Source organism: Nipponia nippon, unplaced genomic scaffold (genome assembly GCF_047370975.1).
Source record: "Nipponia nippon isolate SJK-2023a ecotype South Korea unplaced genomic scaffold, ASM4737097v1 scaffold_12, whole genome shotgun sequence".
NCBI lineage: Eukaryota > Metazoa > Chordata > Aves > Pelecaniformes > Threskiornithidae > Nipponia > Nipponia nippon.
Genome location: NW_028262313.1, coordinates 24,264,426 through 24,281,810, shown reverse-complemented (window position 1 = coordinate 24,281,810; position 17,385 = coordinate 24,264,426). Strand labels below are relative to the sequence as shown.

General features: G+C 45.7%; 1 protein-coding gene across 2 annotated transcripts; it reads right to left on the bottom strand.

Moving 5' to 3' along the window:
- Positions 1–410: 410 nt before the first annotated feature.
- On the bottom strand, positions 411–17,152 carry LOC104012831 (heat shock factor protein 3). Of its 2 annotated transcripts, XM_087749260.1 has the most exons (14): positions 16,896–17,152; positions 15,500–15,608; positions 13,681–13,808; positions 10,696–10,820; positions 9,736–9,811; positions 8,941–9,002; positions 8,393–8,474; positions 7,982–8,115; positions 6,915–7,160; positions 5,398–5,503; positions 4,775–4,840; positions 3,552–3,618; positions 2,826–2,972; positions 411–2,689 (listed from the first exon to the last, which is right to left on the bottom strand). In XM_087749260.1, exons 1-14 carry the CDS (start codon positions 17,013–17,015, stop codon positions 2,670–2,672), a joined length of 1,488 nt encoding a protein of 495 aa, XP_087605386.1. In that variant the 5' UTR covers positions 17,016–17,152; the 3' UTR covers positions 411–2,669. The 2 variants fall into 2 exon arrangements, with proteins under 2 accessions (XP_087605386.1, XP_087605385.1); XM_087749259.1 differs by having other exon boundaries at positions 411–2,972; positions 16,896–17,148.
- Positions 17,153–17,385: the final 233 nt, after the last annotated feature.

Below are 17,385 nucleotides of genomic sequence, written 5' to 3'. Positions count from 1 at the left end.
TCTCGCTCGCACCCAACACAGTACTCTGAGCTTTCACATCACCACCTATGAAAAACCATCAGGTCCCCTCGGTGCCTGGATGCGAGGGCTGGCTCCCAGCGAGCTACCTGCATACAGGCAATGAATAAATACCCAAAGCCAACCTGGCCCCACACTGTCAGTGGTGTTCACTCCCATTCCCACAAGCTTTGATTCCATGACATGTTGACTATGGGTTAATAATAAACCTCAGCTTCCTTCTTTCTCAGGCCGACAGCTCTGAAAACGGGTGCCAGGATAACTTAACCTGCATAATGAGATCCCCCGGAGAGCATTAAAGCTCTCCTTTCTAGACAATTCGGTAAGCAGGTTTGGGAAGTATTGGCACACCCAAGAACACACACAAAACGAACGCACAAGAAACACCGAAATGGTTTTGCAATTCTTGAGTTTAATTACTTTAGCATGTGGGTTTCTCTTGCTATTCAGCCTTCCCCTTTCCATCGCAATCGTTCTTAGGAAACTTGCACAAACACACACTTTTCCTAGACCAGTACATAAACCAGACACAGATGCACAAGTTTTTATTTGCAGTTTTCTTAAGCCTTGGTTTCTTAACTTCTTAAGAGAGAACATGTATTAAAAAAAAACCTATTATGCAATCAGCTCAAATGTCTGATGGCGAGATGCACTGAGATCAGAGGACTCCATGATGGAAGAACATGAGAGTGATCCGTAACAGGAACTACACTGCAGCCTAACCTGTCCGGGAAGTCAGAGTTACAGAAGATCAGCCTCTCCAAGGACTGTGCTGTCCGCACTGTGCTGTCAAAACAGCACAGGAAAGTCTCTTTATCGGTGTTTCACTCTTGGCAAAATTGAGGCCTTTGGGAAGAAACGAAATAAAAGCAGAACCCAAGACAGATAGGCAATTCACTCATTCCCCCCTCTCCCTTTAGCTCACGAAAACTTGAGACTATTCAGCCCTTTGTCTCAAGAAGTAAGCAAAAGAAAGACTAGAAAAGGCGAGAATAGGACAACTTGACAAAAGGCAATTCAAAAGATACAAACGTGAAGGGTCACGAGGTGAAGAACAGTTACAGAAGCACGGGAATAAAATGACACTGTGGAGGCATTACACATATACACACACCCAGGAGCAAGATCCTCCTCTGCAACTCAAAAGATTTGACAATGAAGCACAAATCCAGTTAAGCGAGGCCAGCATAGATGATGTGCATTATCTAGTAGGCTTTAGAATATCAGATTAACTAGGATTCTTGAATATAAAAGATCTCAAAACTTATTAGTTCAGAAACTTCGGAGAGAACAAACCCCGTAGGTAGCCTGAATTCCTAAAAGTGAAAAAATGTTCAAGTAATTGTGCTGGTAGGAAACATCATGCGATATTATACAACGGGTTTTCTACCTGCCTCCAGGCCTCTTCTCGCCCCGACAGTTTGTATCACTACAGCAAATTCCAGGGTTGTGTGGGCTGGTGGTAGGCTGTTACAAACTTGGTGTCAGCGGAGGAGAACTTGCTATGCCACTGACACCAGGGGCTGACGTCTGTGTTACAGCTGCTCAAAGAAGTTAGGAAACACTGTAGAAAGGAATTTTGGGGAAAGATTTTTTGATTAAGCAGACACTAGTTTTTGTAATTTTCTGTCAAAGGACTCAAACGCATCTAGTTAATTTAGCTTTAAGACTCCACAAGCAGAAAACGCAGGAAGAAGTCCAGTGCTCATACATGGTCAAGTAAACAAGTAGCTGCTGCAAGCAGACGAGAAATCTGAATGTGATGTCCTACCTCAATGCAAGTCACCCCACGGCTCCTCCCCCCATTTTAAGGGCAGCTGCTGGACTTTGCTAGGCATGAATCAGTTCTACTCAAAATTTCTGAGGACGCATAACCTGTGAGCTAGGTGCAAGTTACCCTAGAAGAACTGCCATGCAATGTGCATGAGAAATCAGCATTACGCAGGGTGGCAAGCACTTCCTACCACAACACCTACAATCCATGGCAATGGATGTGTGTTAGCATGTTAAAAAGTAATATTCCACAGTTAAAATGTAATTTTCCATAGGAAAAATGTTCCCTGTACCTAGGAGCAAATCTAGGAGTACGAAAGTGATCTAAGCAGATGCAAACAGTTGTAGCCACAAACTATCAAAAAAGAAATCTCAAATTAAAAACAAAATAATAAAAAAAATCTTAATTCCAAACAGTATACAAGCCACCCATTAAAACAGGCTCTCAGAAAGAGTAAAATCCATGTTTAAAATATTACACACCACATTACTATCCACCTAATAAAAAAAAGCCAACAAAAAACCCAGCCAAACTTTACAAACAGGATACAAACAGATTTCCTTTTGCAATAAGGATATCGGATAAAAAGTGACAGAATACGTTGCGGTATGTTTACAGGGAGGTTGCTCTTCCCCTCCGCCCAGTGCCTTCACTCCCACCAGCTCTTGTTTTGAGCTTGTTTTCAGTTTTTCCAGATGTGCCCTTTGCTTGTAGAAAGAGACCTTTCTTTTGCCTGTACAGAACGCGACGCCCAGGAAGCAGGCGAGGAGAGCGGTCAGACTTCTTGCCGATCCATTTCTTCGCTGTCCATTTCACATCGCTAAGCCAGTTCCAGATGTTACGCGAGTTCAAGAAGTTTCTATCTCGGAGGCCTCCTCTATGAAGTTAGCAACAGGACTGAGGAGCAAGAGTGGAAACAGTTTATACTCTCCATTCCCGTCTTCTGAGAGGAGAGGTGGATCACCCATTCCCAGAGCATCCAGAGGCTCTGCCTGGCTTGCTGGAGCTGCTAGTGGCAGGACAGTTTCACTACCTGACGGAGGATGAAGAGCAGGTTTCTCCTCCAAGGGGGGCAGCAGAAGGTCTTTCGGATCCTCTGTCTTCCCTGCGGCTTCACTTGAAGGTAGTTCTTCAAACAAGGAAAGCAGAGGATTGGCCCTGTACTGTATCAGCTGCATATCTGAGGGGAAACAAACAGTTTAAACTCCAGGCTCCTGTGTCACGTAAGTGAAGGCTCTTATTCAAGACAAGGAAAACTGGAGAGGCTGCTTCAAAACTTGGTTCACTAAAGAAAACCACGCAGCTGAGCTCTGACAGACTACATCCACAGCTGCAGGAGGGGGGCTAAGGCTCCCGTGTCTAAGCTCAGTATCTGAAGCACACTTCAAGCCCCCAATACATGCAGCATGCAATGGCAGCGCTGAAGTAGGGAAATGAGTAGCACTGCATTTGTGGGGGTCACAGCCCGTCTAGCAGATAGTTCCACAATGACATTTGCAGTTCTGCTCCCTACTGTGACTCTCCGTCACGTGTAAGGAAGAGGAAATGGTTAACACCAGCATGGGGCACAGGATGGGGGCTCGTAAGATTGAGGCACAGCTTCATCAGGATCAGTGAAACATTCCAGTCTTCACAAAAATCTTAAGCCCAGACCAAAGAAGGAGATAAACCATATTACAGGCTACAAAAATTCCATTTCAACACACAGTTTTGGAAGAGTCTGGAGCTGTCACAGCTCCCAGCGTTCCTTCCTGCCCACCTTTGCTTCCTGCTGTTTCTCTCTCACTCGCTCCCAGATCTTCAGTGCTCTCTGCCAAGTTTGCGATCTGAAGCAAAATGGACAGAGAGCGAGACAGAAGGCTTAACAACAACAACAACAAAGTCCAAGTCTTTGCTGAGAGGTTAACAAAATTAAAGGTGAAAGGAGGAGGGAAGAGAAATGAACCAGGTGACCAATGAGCCCACTGCTGCACGAGGGCCAGCAAAGGGGAGCTCTCAGAAGAAAGCACAGTGAAATACAAACTTACCTTACTAAAGCCGAACAAGCTTCTGACTAAAAAAATAATTTGTTTTACCTTCCAAACCAGAAGCTTTATTATAGTCTGTCTTGTTGGAATAACACTGTTAAATATGGTTTCATCAATACAATTAAATTTTGCAAACACTGCTTGAATGCAGCTGCATTTTACCTCAGTTGTGGTCTAAGCTCTTATGACTGGGAAGTCCTAGTTTAAATATTATTTCAGGACTACAAAATGACACTTGCAAGGTTGGGGTTTTTTTTGCTTGTTTGTTTGTTTTTGAACATGAGTCAATTTTAGGAACTGGACCAAGAGAAGTAAATTTGCACTGAACTTTTTTATATCCTCTGAGGAAATTCCATACAGCCACGTTCAGAATAAATACAATATATTACATTGTATTTTTCATTTAGTACTTTTCCTTCAGTCTTCAGACAGACAGTCTCATCTGAACTATAACCCCAGACCTAGTTATTACTTGGCTAAAAGACATCATGGGAATCCCTGAGGCTAGGAGAAACAAGCCAAGAAACTGTTCTCACACACTTAGACCAAAAAAAAGACATGATTTTCTACCTTCCTCATTCTAAACAGAAGGCACAGAAGTAATAGATAGGAAGAAAGAAATTCCTCAATACAGACAGCTGAGTCAACAGACACCAGTTTCTTTCCCTCTTCCTTATGCTCTCAGGTGTATTCAGAAAGCAAAGACCATGTCACTCAAAGCAACGCGACAGTTTAAGTCAGTCCACTGAGTGTATTACTGCAGCTAGGAACGTAAGACTTGAAATTCATATACGCCGACAGTGATAACTGAAAACATTAAGTCAGCAGGACTAGATAAAACGGCAGTTTCATCCTGTGCTATCAATCCAGTCCCTACCCTCAAACTGCATCAGTCAAAATTTAGCTCTCAACGTCGTATTAACCCCCCCATCATAGAAGCAACTCTTACTCTTACATTTTCCATACCAGGGGAAGTTTCCATCAAGCTCATATCCAGGGCAGGCAGCTCAGGATTAAATGTCTGAAAATAAAAACAGACCATATGTCACATAATAAGGTTCTTAAAACGGAACTTCAGGGAGCTCCTGAAAGGACAGCAGGATGCAGCACACCACTCCATCCGCTGACGCACGGGGAAGGTGGCTCCCCCCAGGCCTACAGCAATGTACTGTCAACCTGTGGCAGAGACTGAGGCCACAGGAGAAAAGGACACCGTATTTCCCAGTGATTCCAGGTATATGGCTGAGTTTCATTCCAGATCATACTGCGTAATCAAACACATAGTCAGGATGCGATGATATGTGACAAAGGCTTGAGAAGGAGAAGAGAGTTCAATTTTTTTTTCTTTTTTTTTTCTCCCTTGAGTTACCTATAACAGAAATACTATATGAACTGAAAAAGGCTCCCAAGGTTACCTTGTGCATTGTTAGACTCCTAGAATGACTATGTATCGTTCCACCCATAACTATTCGCTTTTCCCCCCTCTTGCTCATTACAACATGGAATAAAACAGTAACGTTTCATAATGCAACCTAATCAGTATTTTTCAGAAATCAGAAAAAGTGAAAAGACACTCACATCGCTGAAAGCTTCAGAACCAAAGTTATACTGCTTCCCAGATAACATTGCTTGAAGCTCTTCAAGGCTGGCATCAATGCAATTAAGAAAATCCTGAATTTCTTCTCTAAAAACACAAAATTATATAGTACTGTAAGAAACCGTCAGCAGGCAGGGCCTTCTTTTGCACCACGAGGCAGGAAAAGCTCTTAGGAGTGATCTGCTAACCTCGCAGTTATTACAGCTGGGGGGCAAGATGAGAGCCAGACTAGGCTGCTCACAATCCAGAACAGCTTATGGCCAAATGAACCAAACCGCATTCCGGTGTCACTTTTCACGGTCCAACTCTTTGAAGGACAGATACAAGGAAGACTATCTGAACAGCAAGTACAATAATAGCTGTCATATCAGAAAGCAGCTCCTCCTTCCATGCCTACTTCCTCCTTCATTTTCCTGTCTTTTGAATGTTCTCAGATCCCAGCCTATATACCAATATCTGCTTAAACTAAGGTCTGATGGCTTTCACCTGGGGACAATAAATGATAAGCAAGGGGCTGGAAATAATCTGGATCTGAAGAAACACTACCTATTTTGAAACATCAGGTTGTTGCCAAATGGTACACATTTCCAAGGACAGCGGGTGGGATCCGAGGGACAGTGACTGAAGTGGAACGGAAGCTGCACGCACGGCACCAGTACTGAACTCGCTGTGCTGCCAGCTACCTCCCATGCTGGAACGCTCAGCTACAAGCAACAGACCGCTCCGAGGCGTTGCCCCACGCTTTGCAGTGCCAATGAGGTCAGGTATTACAGGGCCTTCAGGTTACACTGAGTGCTGTGACACATCATCTCAGTCCTTCCTACCTGAAGCTAACCACAGCAGAAGAGCTGTCAGGAGAAAGGACTGGAGTTTGTTCCCTGATCCCGCTCACCCTGCAGCCACAAAAATGACTGCACTGGTACAGCTCAGGGGCCAGTGCAGAGCTGGGAACTGCGTTAGCAGCAGAGTGCTGAGTGCGAAACCACAGCCCGCATGACTCTGATCCCGGGCGAGTCTGATCTGACAATGCACGAGGGAAACGAACCTTTGCGAAAATGAGGGGCAAAGAAAGGAAGCAACAGCGAAACAACATCAGACTGCCGCCGATACAAATCCCTATCCAGTTCTCAGAACCGAAGCGGCACATGGTGCCCTCCCAAAATCACTACCCGTGATGTGCTGTTTGGCAGCACTTGGCAGTGCCAGCCGCTGCCGATACAAGAGCTGATGTGACAGGCTGACCTCACAGCCCGCAGACTGACACATCAGAAGTCAGGCACACTCATTATCAGAAATGTGACAGATGAATTTGCCCTGCTTTTAGTGTACGATGCTAACACTCGTCTTTTTCAAGACCGACTAACAAAGCAGCAGAAAATTCAGTTCATCAACATCTAAAATGCTAATTCACTATGTTCTGCTAAACATACCCGATAGAACTTTGACAAGATCCCAAAAGATGACGACAGCATAACAGTTGCGAGAAACAAGTTAATACCTGTCCAGTAGAGGATCATTTTGGTTTCCAGAGTTGTTCTCGTTCAAGATGGAGTCGATCACTGACACGGGGTCTTCTGGAGCATTAGGCTGTGCAGCATGGAGTTCCACAGCAACATTTCCTATTTCACTGGATTTGCTGACATCATTTATATGAACTGGTGGGATAGGTTCTGCACAGTTTAACTCATTTGGCTGTGATACTTGACAAATAGGTAAGCCGGGATCCAGAGCTGCCTGTGTCTCTCTAAAGCAGGACCCAAAAAGAGAAACAACACACAGGAGAATTCATCAACTGTATTACTACTCATTTCAAGTTGAGTATCTCAAATCTTAGTACCTAATAAGGTCAAGCCAGTCAAGGGTTCAACCAACCAACTGGTCTTTAGAAAAAGAAGAGAAGTGCCTTCCTAAAGGCAGCTGAAGAATCTCTTATACATACAGACAGCCCATTTTGCCAGGTCAAAAGCAGCAAAACAGTACATGGAAATCAGGCGGAAGAGAAACTCCTAACATTGTGTCTCTGGAAAGAAAAGATTCCAGACTGGTCCATATTTCACTCCGGATGTTAACAACTAAAGGGGTTTTCACAAGAATCTGATGCCACACAAAAAAAATGCCTTCCCCCCAGTTATGCTTAGCATAATATTAGCGAGAGTAGTACTGACTGAAACTGGAGATGAAACTATACATCTTGGTTTGTTTATTAGTAACCTACGTGCATTTTGGATTGTTTATTAGTAACCTCTGTCTGCATTCAGGTCCCTGTTCAGTTGAAAAGTTAAGCATGCGCTTATTTGTTGAACAGACAGAAAAGCCTCAGCAAATTAAACTTCAAGTGCCAATCAGCTTGCTAGGCCTTCAGGCACTCCTGAAGAGACGTGAGCCCTTAAAAAGCTTTGCTGACCGTGACCAACGCTACATGCTGTAGAAGAGACAGCCTACAAACAGGCCTGTCATGCACAAAGAGAGTAAAAATTCAGAGAGGCTGTTTCCCAGAATTCATGTGGATCACTTAAAATAACATAACAACCTAAGCATAAATGCTTCCCCATCTGGAACTGGTACCTGGCTCTGCCACTTGTGTGTGCCACAGCAAGGAGACCATCGGTGGCGTTTTCCAGGGTATCAGTGATATCTCGAATGATGAGACCTGTACCATTTCCATCCTCATCATCTGCGTTATGTTCAGAAAAAGCCATCTGCAGGACACAGCAAACAGATTGAGTACACCAAAAGGTCTGACTTTTGTTGATGTTGAAGCTCCATTCTTCTTGCAGCTTCTCTCTCCTGTTTCATCTTTGACTAGTTGTACTGACTTGCATGATTTTACAGGCAGAGCAATGCTTTAAAGCTGCCCATTTCAAAATGGAGTGCATTTGATTATAAGATTAGGGTATTAATAGCTATAAGGAAGAGTTTGAGATCACTGTACTTCATCCTGTCCAACCCCTTGCCTCTTTCCCTGGGAAGACTTACCGCTTGGCCGCTCTCCACAGGTATGCGAACATACTGACGACTGTATTTGGAAGGTGAAGCACCTGCAGCATCCGTTAGAGACCTGAGACAAAATACAGCTTCAGTACACAGTTCCGCAGTAAAAAGCTGTAGCAATGCCAAATACGTGCAGTAATGGAAGAACAATCATTCTTCCACTTCTAAGAAAACCGGCTTTTGGAAATGTTTTTTAGTCAGTGTACTGCGGGCAGGTTGCATTCTAAACACGCTTTTTGTTTTGGATAAGTCAGTCACGTTTGCACATCTTGGAAGAGTTACCATTTCTGACAACTGTACTCTTCAAAATTTAAAATGTATAGTATGTTCTCTTCCCACACATTTTTTTAGTGATAAAGAGGAGGGAATCTTTATTTCATGCTTTATTCAACTCCCATCGGCTTTCTCCAGTTTGAATATACAAGTGATAAAAATATTCTTCATACACTTTAAGAAAAGCATCTTGCTTCTAGAAGCTGATTTATCCCTATAATTGACATCTGACGCTGATTTGTGACCTATCCAGTAATTACCTTTTCCTTTTGACCCCAACAATATAATTTCCTCGCATCAAACTTAGTATAAATTGAAGAATCTAAAAAGGAAAAACAAAAAACCAAAATCAAGTGGTCAGCATAGCAATCCTAACGTTAAAGTATTAATTCAGATTTTACTACAAAATTATGTAGTTATGTGATTGAAAGTAATAGGTAAATTAAAAATCCAGTTGTGTTCATGTCTTAAAAAACAAAATGACAGTTACAAAGGCCATTGAAAAGTTATCCCCCTTGCACGGTTTTGTTTTGTTTTTCAAATGTAATAACATCACAAGTCACTAGAGGATTCCAGACCAGAAACAGCTAAGGGATAAACCAGAGAAAATGTGTTCCAGTGCAGAAGCTCCCATAGTTTCTGGGTTCCGAGTTGACTTCTTGAGTGGTCTAGGTCTGTCTTGGTCCAAGATCTTTCACAGACTCCATTCCATGTGCCTGCAATCTCTTGTTTTAGGCTCCTGTTACCATGCACTGCCTCCAGCCCCAGGTTTACCCCAGGTCAGCTCGATTTACTGATTTCTCTCCAAATAAGATTCACTGAGATTTCACACACAATGAAATCCCTTTTACTACGACTTTTCCTTACTATTTTCCTCGTGATTCTTTGCTGTGCTACTTCTGGGACACTCAGGAACTGTGAACATTTTCTTTATGCTGTATTAATATAGCCTGTTCAGCTCTGTGTCATTGGTCATTCTACATAAGCAAAGAATGCCATCAGGTATCACAGAGGCAGGAATAAGGATGGTAGCACTGAAGATGCTGCAATGGTACCTTAGACAGCAGCTTCTGTTGTTGACTGTGCTTCTGCCTTAGAACTGCCACTTCTTTCCACAGGGCCTTATTTTCTCTGCAATGCAGAATAAATTAGAAGACAGAGGATGAACAGAGTTTACTTTATATGCTTTAGTTTTACAGCTTTCAAACTTTCACAGTACCTTGCAGGACCAATGGCAACATTCCCTCTGTGGATAACTAACAATCATTTAATCTGATCCACTAGGATAAACTCTGGGTTAAATTAACTCCATTTTCCATCAGGCAGGACCAAACACTCACTAATAAGGACATTCTCATCCTCTGCTGGTCCACCGATAATCTTGATCTGAGGTGTTCTTTCAAAGCCTCAAAGCCTTAGAATAAAGACGATGTTTGGAAACAGGCTGCGTGTAACACAGACCACCTCAGAGCAGTTTCAAAGTTTGTGTTCGAGGGTGTCTTTTGTTTGTTTCGTTGGGATTTTTTTAAAGGAACAGAGGGAGTGGAGTGAAGGTATCTCCTGAACATTGGTTGATACGTGCTTGCACACCAATGATCTGAATGAATTACCAGTGCCTACACAAAAAGGATCTGAGGGAACAGAGATGAGGACGTGCAAAGTCCACTTCCCATTAGAAAGAAAACCGAAGACTCATTCTCCCTCACTGCATCTAACCCTGTTTTGTGCTTAGAAAAGGAAATGCTTTGATTGGCCTAAAACACTACCACAGGTGATGGCAACCAAAATCAAATCTCAAGATAGTCAACAAACTCCCAGTCTTAACCTCTGGTCTGTAACTGAATTATAAAACCAAACAAGATTCAGAATGTCATGTGGGGTGGAATGGGGACTCTTAGAAAAAAAATATAGCTTCACCTGTTTCCAGTTCAAATGAAACCCACATTTAGAGTCAAGCTCCATTAGATATAAGCAACGTTCAATGTACAAGTGCCTCTGAAACAGACGGAGTCTACCTCTTCATGTTAGCCAGTCTGACATCCATGTTGTTCTGCTGCTCTCTCATCTCCTGGACTTCAGAGAGTACTTTGTGCAAATCCTCCGTACAGACCTTGAGATCCTCAGTTCTTACTGCAGATACCTGAAATAGGACCAGGTTACACGTGCTTTACTAGGAACAGTGCCTTGCATACTCCTTTCTACAGGAACAGTGGAGTTAGTCTGTAGAAGAACAGGTACAAACTCCATTAAAAGATTAGGTAACACTATAATTCTTATATATCACAAAACACGGCAATTGCTATAGATGACAGTCCTTAGGACAGTCTACACTGTATGAAAAAACCCCAAGATGTCAATGACAATAAGAGATTAGCACTTTGTATGTGTAGACAGTAGATTCACCATTGTAATTCAGGATAAAAACCTACCACCGATTGAAAATGGCCTTCCCTAGGGGCTTCTCTCTGGCAGGCCTGGTGACAGCTTGCCCTCTAGTGTCAAAGGGTAAGACACCAACCAAAACCAAGACAGACTTGTTAGTGGAGTAAGAACAAGATGATCATATTCCTTTTAGGTGTGGGTAAATCTGCCAGCACAGGAGTAACAAATTTCCATTAAGTTGTTGGGGGGAGGCGGGGGGTGTGGGAAGGCACCTAATTAGATGCATCCTACTCGATTTGAAAACTTGTCCCACACTATCTGAATTGCAGATTCCCATATTGGTGTTTCCTCTATTATCTCTCTGCTCAGTGACATTCCAAAATTGTGGAAACTTGTCTCTGGAAAGTCAGAGTCCAAACTGCTCTTCTGCCCACAGCAGAATCCATGAATGCCACCTCTTCAAAGGATGGTGGAAGAGTCATCAAGAAAGCAAAAAGCTCACTCTCTCCTCCCCACACTTCCACATTCAAAGTTTTCCAATTCCTTTGGCAACTCTCTCTGTGGTGGTGGCACTGATGGCTAACGTACAATCCAGGATTTTGAAAAAGAGAGGCCTGGTGCATGACAGGTCTGAATGACATGTCGAGGTTTTGTGGGCATGATTTGAAAAATCATTTAGCCAAATACTGACCATAATTGAACCAAATGGAGTTGCACCAGATAACCACGGGATGTCCCTTCCAACCTGCAGAATGCTATGATTTCTACTGAATTCCAAGAGGGAGGTGAAAGCACCTGGGATTAACCTGCTGAAGTGCAGATGGGCTCACAGATCCCTTTTTTCCCAAAGGAGAATGGGATGGTCAGAAATGGACCTAGGGTGTTATAAAATAACATCCCATCACTTCACGATGACACGGAACATAATTGTTAGGTAATCACTCCATGAACATAACTAACTACTTTCTTAACATAACCCAGTGTTATGAACGATGGACTGAATGGCCTGACATTCTCAGGCCATTGAATGAATGGAATTGAATTCATTCAATGAATTGAATTGAATTCATTCAATGAATGAATCATTCATTCTCCTTGCTGTCTACGTTTTTAGATGCTTCGCTCTTCGTTGCGGGTAACACCTTGTGCTAAGGTACACGAGCTGTATCCCGAATGAAATTCATGGCCATGTGATTTCTCTTCAGCATACCACCTCTCCATGGGGAAGACACCCAAAAGATGCAGAGAGCAGGTGGGAATTTCAAATGCAGTCAGCCTGCCTCTAAAAAAAAAAAAAAAAAGGGCCAAACTAAAACGTTCTGCCCAAGTGCAAGGAAGTGCTCTCTTCGGTCTCCACCTAGATGATCAGGGTGTCAAGACTGAAGCACACCAGCAGAGCTAACGCTAAAAGGGAGTAAATAAAGGAGGTCCTGCATTCAAGCTTGCATTCCTGGTAGAGGCTTGAAATCCAAGCAAGTACTGAAATACAATCCTTTATAGCAAGTACTGAAACACGACTCCATTCTAGACAGTAAAAGAGCAGGAAAAACTAATGGACGTTTTGCAAAAAATCACCAATATTTCCTGTGCCACAAAGAAGTGTTTCACCAACCTATTCAATAGTTTCCTATGAATGTCCTTGGCACTAACTAGAGCCTTTGTCTTTCCATCTAGAATACTCCACCCAGTGCAACGCTCCTGGGATACATGGTGCCGTACATAACATCATCAGATGACTGCCCCAAAATACCAGAAAGCACGGTGTGCAAGCCAAGACAAGCTAGCGATTACAGCATCTGGGAAGAGCACAGGCCTGAGTCAGAGCAGCAACTGTACAAGAATATTTAATCAATTGTGATTCTGAGCAGAGACAGCTCAGTGAAGAATCAATCAAAACACAATTGTGACTCTCAAGCCTACCCTGTGCTTTTATTAACTTGGGCAATGTAGCTACCACAGTGCGATGTTCTAAAGAAAAGATTCTGCAGTTCAAATGTCAACATGATGTATCATGATACTCTCTTTCCCCAGCAGCCAGGATATTATGGGCTGTAATGTGCCAATAGAGGATAAATATCTGTGCAGAAACAGGTCAGACAAGGCCTGAATGTACAAAAGAAAACTGGAAAGCGCTAATAAAGACGTAGCTTTGTGGTAACATAGTTTTGGAGGAACGGTGTAATTTATGCAAACTCACCCACATGAACTGATTACTGATGCCCTTGCTAATTTTCAATGAGCACCAAATGGGAATGTATTTTCTTTTACTTCTTTCACTTTGTGACACTTTCCGACTCTGCTATGCTGGCACAACTGAATACCACGGTAAGCTGTAATCATGTATATGAACTCTCTGTGGAAAAAGGGCTCCAGTTTGACAGCTATGAGGAATGTGGTCCTACTCCAGTGCACTGCTAAACAACAGCAGGCTGTATTTTGTCTAAGGGCTGGCATGAGGAGGCCAAGCCAAGCATTGAGAAGGGAGTTACAAAGGCTTGCATCATGATGCACAGCCTCGGTTTCCATGGAATTTGTTGGCTGTAAAGTGTTTGAAACCCCCAGACATGCTCTTGATAAGCTACTTTTCATAACAAAGTAAATACATGCTTAGACTGTACCTTGCGCTTGATGTTTTCCAGTAAATGTGCCTTCCCTTGCTTGAAGAAAGGGTGCTGGAACTCAATGACTGAGCTCTTCTCTGCTGTAATCATGCCATTCTCCAGAGCAATCACCTTCCTGAAACCATCTGTGGAGAGGTATTAACGAAGTCATTTCTTTCAGTGCAAAGCTGACTGTTACAACACATAGCTAAAGAAAATCCCAAGGCTACTGAAATACCTACAGCACTACAGTTACTGGGAGCAGAAACTACGAAAACCAGCCAAAGCAGCTTTTCTTGCTCAGTGCTCAACGGTTTGACTGCTCTGAGCTTCACAGCTAGAGAACACACAATACCATCAAATGGCCTGGCAGGCTGTACAAACAGCACACGTGGCAGAGGCCAGCTAGGGTCCGCAAGCAAGACAGTGATGTCCAAATAATCAGAGAAGTTAGTTAGAAACGAGATTTATAAGGACATCTTGAATAAAATCTTGTCCCAGTGGAAGCAGCGGAGCAGCGCACCTTCCCTTGCATGCCTATAATGCCAGGCAGCTACATATCAAAACAAATGCTGTCATGTACCACCAGGGCCGACAGAATTAAGCAAGGAAGAGAAATTAGTTCTCAGCCTGTGCAGACACGTGCACGCAGAGTACTTCCTTCACACCAGACTGCCTGCATGAAATAAGACATTGCCAGCTCTATTTGCCAGCTCTACTTCCATCGCTGCTTGAAGTACCACAGGGTAGACGCAAAATACAGTTGACGGACCAATCCATATCTCTCCTCGTTCAGGTTTTTAACATCGTTAATGTATTCCAGTTTCACTGCGCCCCAACAGCGCTGTCATTAGAAAACTTTACTCAAAGCTGGGATAGGTCCAGCAGGAAAAGGAGGCTGCCATCACATTGCATATCTTTATAGGAATATTTGCATTTTAGCATTCACCCTTGCTACAAAGCAACCGACATTCGTTTGTCTGCATTGTCCTTTGACACTCAAGTGAAGGAGTCTCAACACTTGACACAAACAGCAGCACCCACCCTGTGTCAACAGGCTAAGCGTACGTTTTCTCTCTCCTGTCTGACAAAATGTAAATAGGCATCAGCTAGAGAGACCAGGCCAATCTACCGGGCAAGGACAGAGTTCCTCCCCCTTACTCCGAAAGGAAATTCTAAATAAGGCGGCCATCTTCTGTGTAGTTTGTACCTTCCCTCAGCCCATAAGCTATCTGCTGCAAAACAACTGTTTCTGCTGTGTTGCAGCCCCACACATCGTGCCGTATCTTTGAATTACCACCTCACTCCAGCTTCTTTGCCGGTACAAGTTGTACATCTGTTATACAATGGATGGTACGTGATGCTCACAAGTTGAGCACAGAGAACATGAGAAACTTAGTCCAGCTCAATCCACCGGCGTGACTAATCTTGTTTCAACACAGCAACGCAGGCAGCGGCATGATCTAGGCAATTTTTTTCATATACTAGATGCATAGTGTAGATAGGGCCTTTGTTCCTCTAGGGACACATGAGTTTGCTGTTACCATTGCTATTAACGCTGCCACTGGAGCCCCGTGAACTCTACCCCAGCTTTAGGTACCAAACAATATTTTTACGGTTGTTGCTTAAAAGGACTCAGAGCTGAAAGACAGAAAACAAAGACTAAGCCGAGCTCTACTGTTATTCTTCTCTTTTGCAAAGCAAACTCAAGAGCAGAATTCAGGTTTTCAGGGACGAAACACCTGCCAAGTCAATTGGTTTGTTTAAAGAAATTCAAACTGACGTCAAGTAGCAACGGACTCGGCAGAAAGAATACATGAGAAGAGCTGATGCTTACACATGTTAAGCTGTCGTATGAAGCTGGAGATATTGTTGTGTTTGAAGTACTTGGGGAGTAGCTCCTTGGCAAACCTCTGCTCATCCAGAATGCAAAAGTTCTCACCATTCTAGGAAACAAGCAGAAGTAACAGTTCAAGAACAAGCACAATTTTTCTAAGGTGTTGCTCATAAGCCAAGACCACAAATCACCAGAGAGAGTTCCTGCAACGGGGAAGGCAGAACACCTAGCAAGGGGAACTGTCTGTGCGAGCACTTCTGAGCATTTGGGGCTGTACTAAAAAGTCTGAATCCAAAAAGACGGGACACATCTATTGAGTGGGGGATTTTTTTTAAAGCCCTGAGGTTTTGCTCTTAACCCAAAGAAAAATCGTTCCAAAACCCCAGGTATCTGGGGCTCTCTTTGTCCACAGGAAACGTTCGATATTGCTCAAGCGCACAGGAATTCGTGCCACTAGAGGGCTTTTATCTCCCTCGACCAGAGCTTGCCCAGCTCCTGACGAGATTCTTCCATTGTGTGCACTGTGTCACCACTAAAAATAACCAAGTAACATTGCAGAGTTACTAAAAGTTCAGACAACCCAACCCAGCGGTGGAGAAGGGTAACTGTGGCACGGGCAGTTTCACATTCGTCACATTCTCAAGCTCAAACTTCCTGAAAGCGGGCAGGTCTGCGTGTCGTTTTTTATGCGGTTCACAAAGAGAACAAAAAAAATTAGGTTTCTCTCCATCTTCGCCTTTGTAAAGGGCAAACCTCTGAAAGAAGTGGAGAAAATCTTACGGATTTAAAAATGACAGGGGGGCAAAAATAAACGCCGTGCTTGTGTCAGATGGCTTACGAGCCTGCGTGCGTCCGTAACGCCCCAGGCCTGCAGGCGGGCGGGACAAGGCCGATCTTGCTCCCCTCGGGAAGGGAAAGGGAAAAGGTAATTACTTCGTAACGCGGGTTTCCCAGCGAGCGTCACCGCTTCGAGCCAGTTACGCGCAGTCTGAGGCGAAACCCAGGGCTGCGCAACGCCGGGGCGCTCGGGGCTGCCGCGCGTGCTCCCGCTGACGGCGCAGGCGGCCCCGCGCCCTCCCCGCCGCAGCGCCGGGCCACGCCGCTACCCCCGCGCCCACCACGCGCGCCAACACCCGCCCGGGGGCGGCCGCGGCCCGCCGGCTTCCCCGGGGGAGGCGAGGGGCCCTCCCCGGCCGCCGCCCCAGCCCCCGCTCCCCGCAGCGGGGCCGCCGCCCCCCGCCCCGCCCTCGGGGCCCCGCCACCCGCCCCCCCGGGACGCCCAGCGCCCCCGCCGCGGCCCCGCCGCCCGCTCGGTGCCGGCCCCCGCTCCCCGCCGCGCGGGCGGCGGCGCCGGCCGGGCCAGGGCCAGGGCCAGGGCCCCGCGGGCCGCCCTCACCCTGCTCCAGCAGATGACGTCGTCGCTCTGCGGGTCCTCCACCAGCGCCCAGAGCTTGGCCAGGAAGCCGGGCACCGGGGCGGCGCCGGGGCCGCCGGGCAGCGCCGACCCTTCCCGCATCCTCGGGCCGGGCCGGGCCGCGCTCTCCGCAACGGGCCGGGGAGGGCGGGGCGCCCAACGGCGGCCGTGACGCCGCGCGGGGCGGTGCCTGCGGCGCGGAGAGCCCGCTCATTGGTGGGTGCCGCCTGGCCCCGCCCCCTCGCCCGCCCCGCCCCGCGGCTGCGAGCGTGACTCTTGTTGTGCTCCCGCGGGAGCGCGGCGCGCGGCCACGTGACATCACCGGGCGCCTTTAAAGGGGCCGCGGGTCCCTGGGGAGTGTCCGCCGCGGGGCCGGGCCCGGGCCCTGTCCAGCCCCGCCCCGCCGGTAGGAGCCGGCGCCCCCGCCTCCCCGGGACTCGCCGCACCGGGGGCCGGACACCCCCCCCCCCCC

What these genes read in the sequence shown, in the direction of transcription:
- LOC104012831 (XM_087749259.1), bottom strand. Translation starts at nt 17,015, where the DNA reads ATGCGGGAAGGGTCGGCGCTGCCCGGCGGCCCCGGCGCCGCCCCGGTG. An exon ending in AACAGAAGCTGCTGTCTAAG is followed by an intron (nt 9,003 to 9,735) that starts GTACCATTGCAG and finishes TTTCCTTTTTAG; the next exon opens with ATTCTTCAATTTATACTAAG. An exon ending in CACACAAGTGGCAGAGCCAG is followed by an intron (nt 7,161 to 7,981) that starts GTACCAGTTCCA and finishes GTCCTGCTTTAG; the next exon opens with AGAGACACAGGCAGCTCTGG.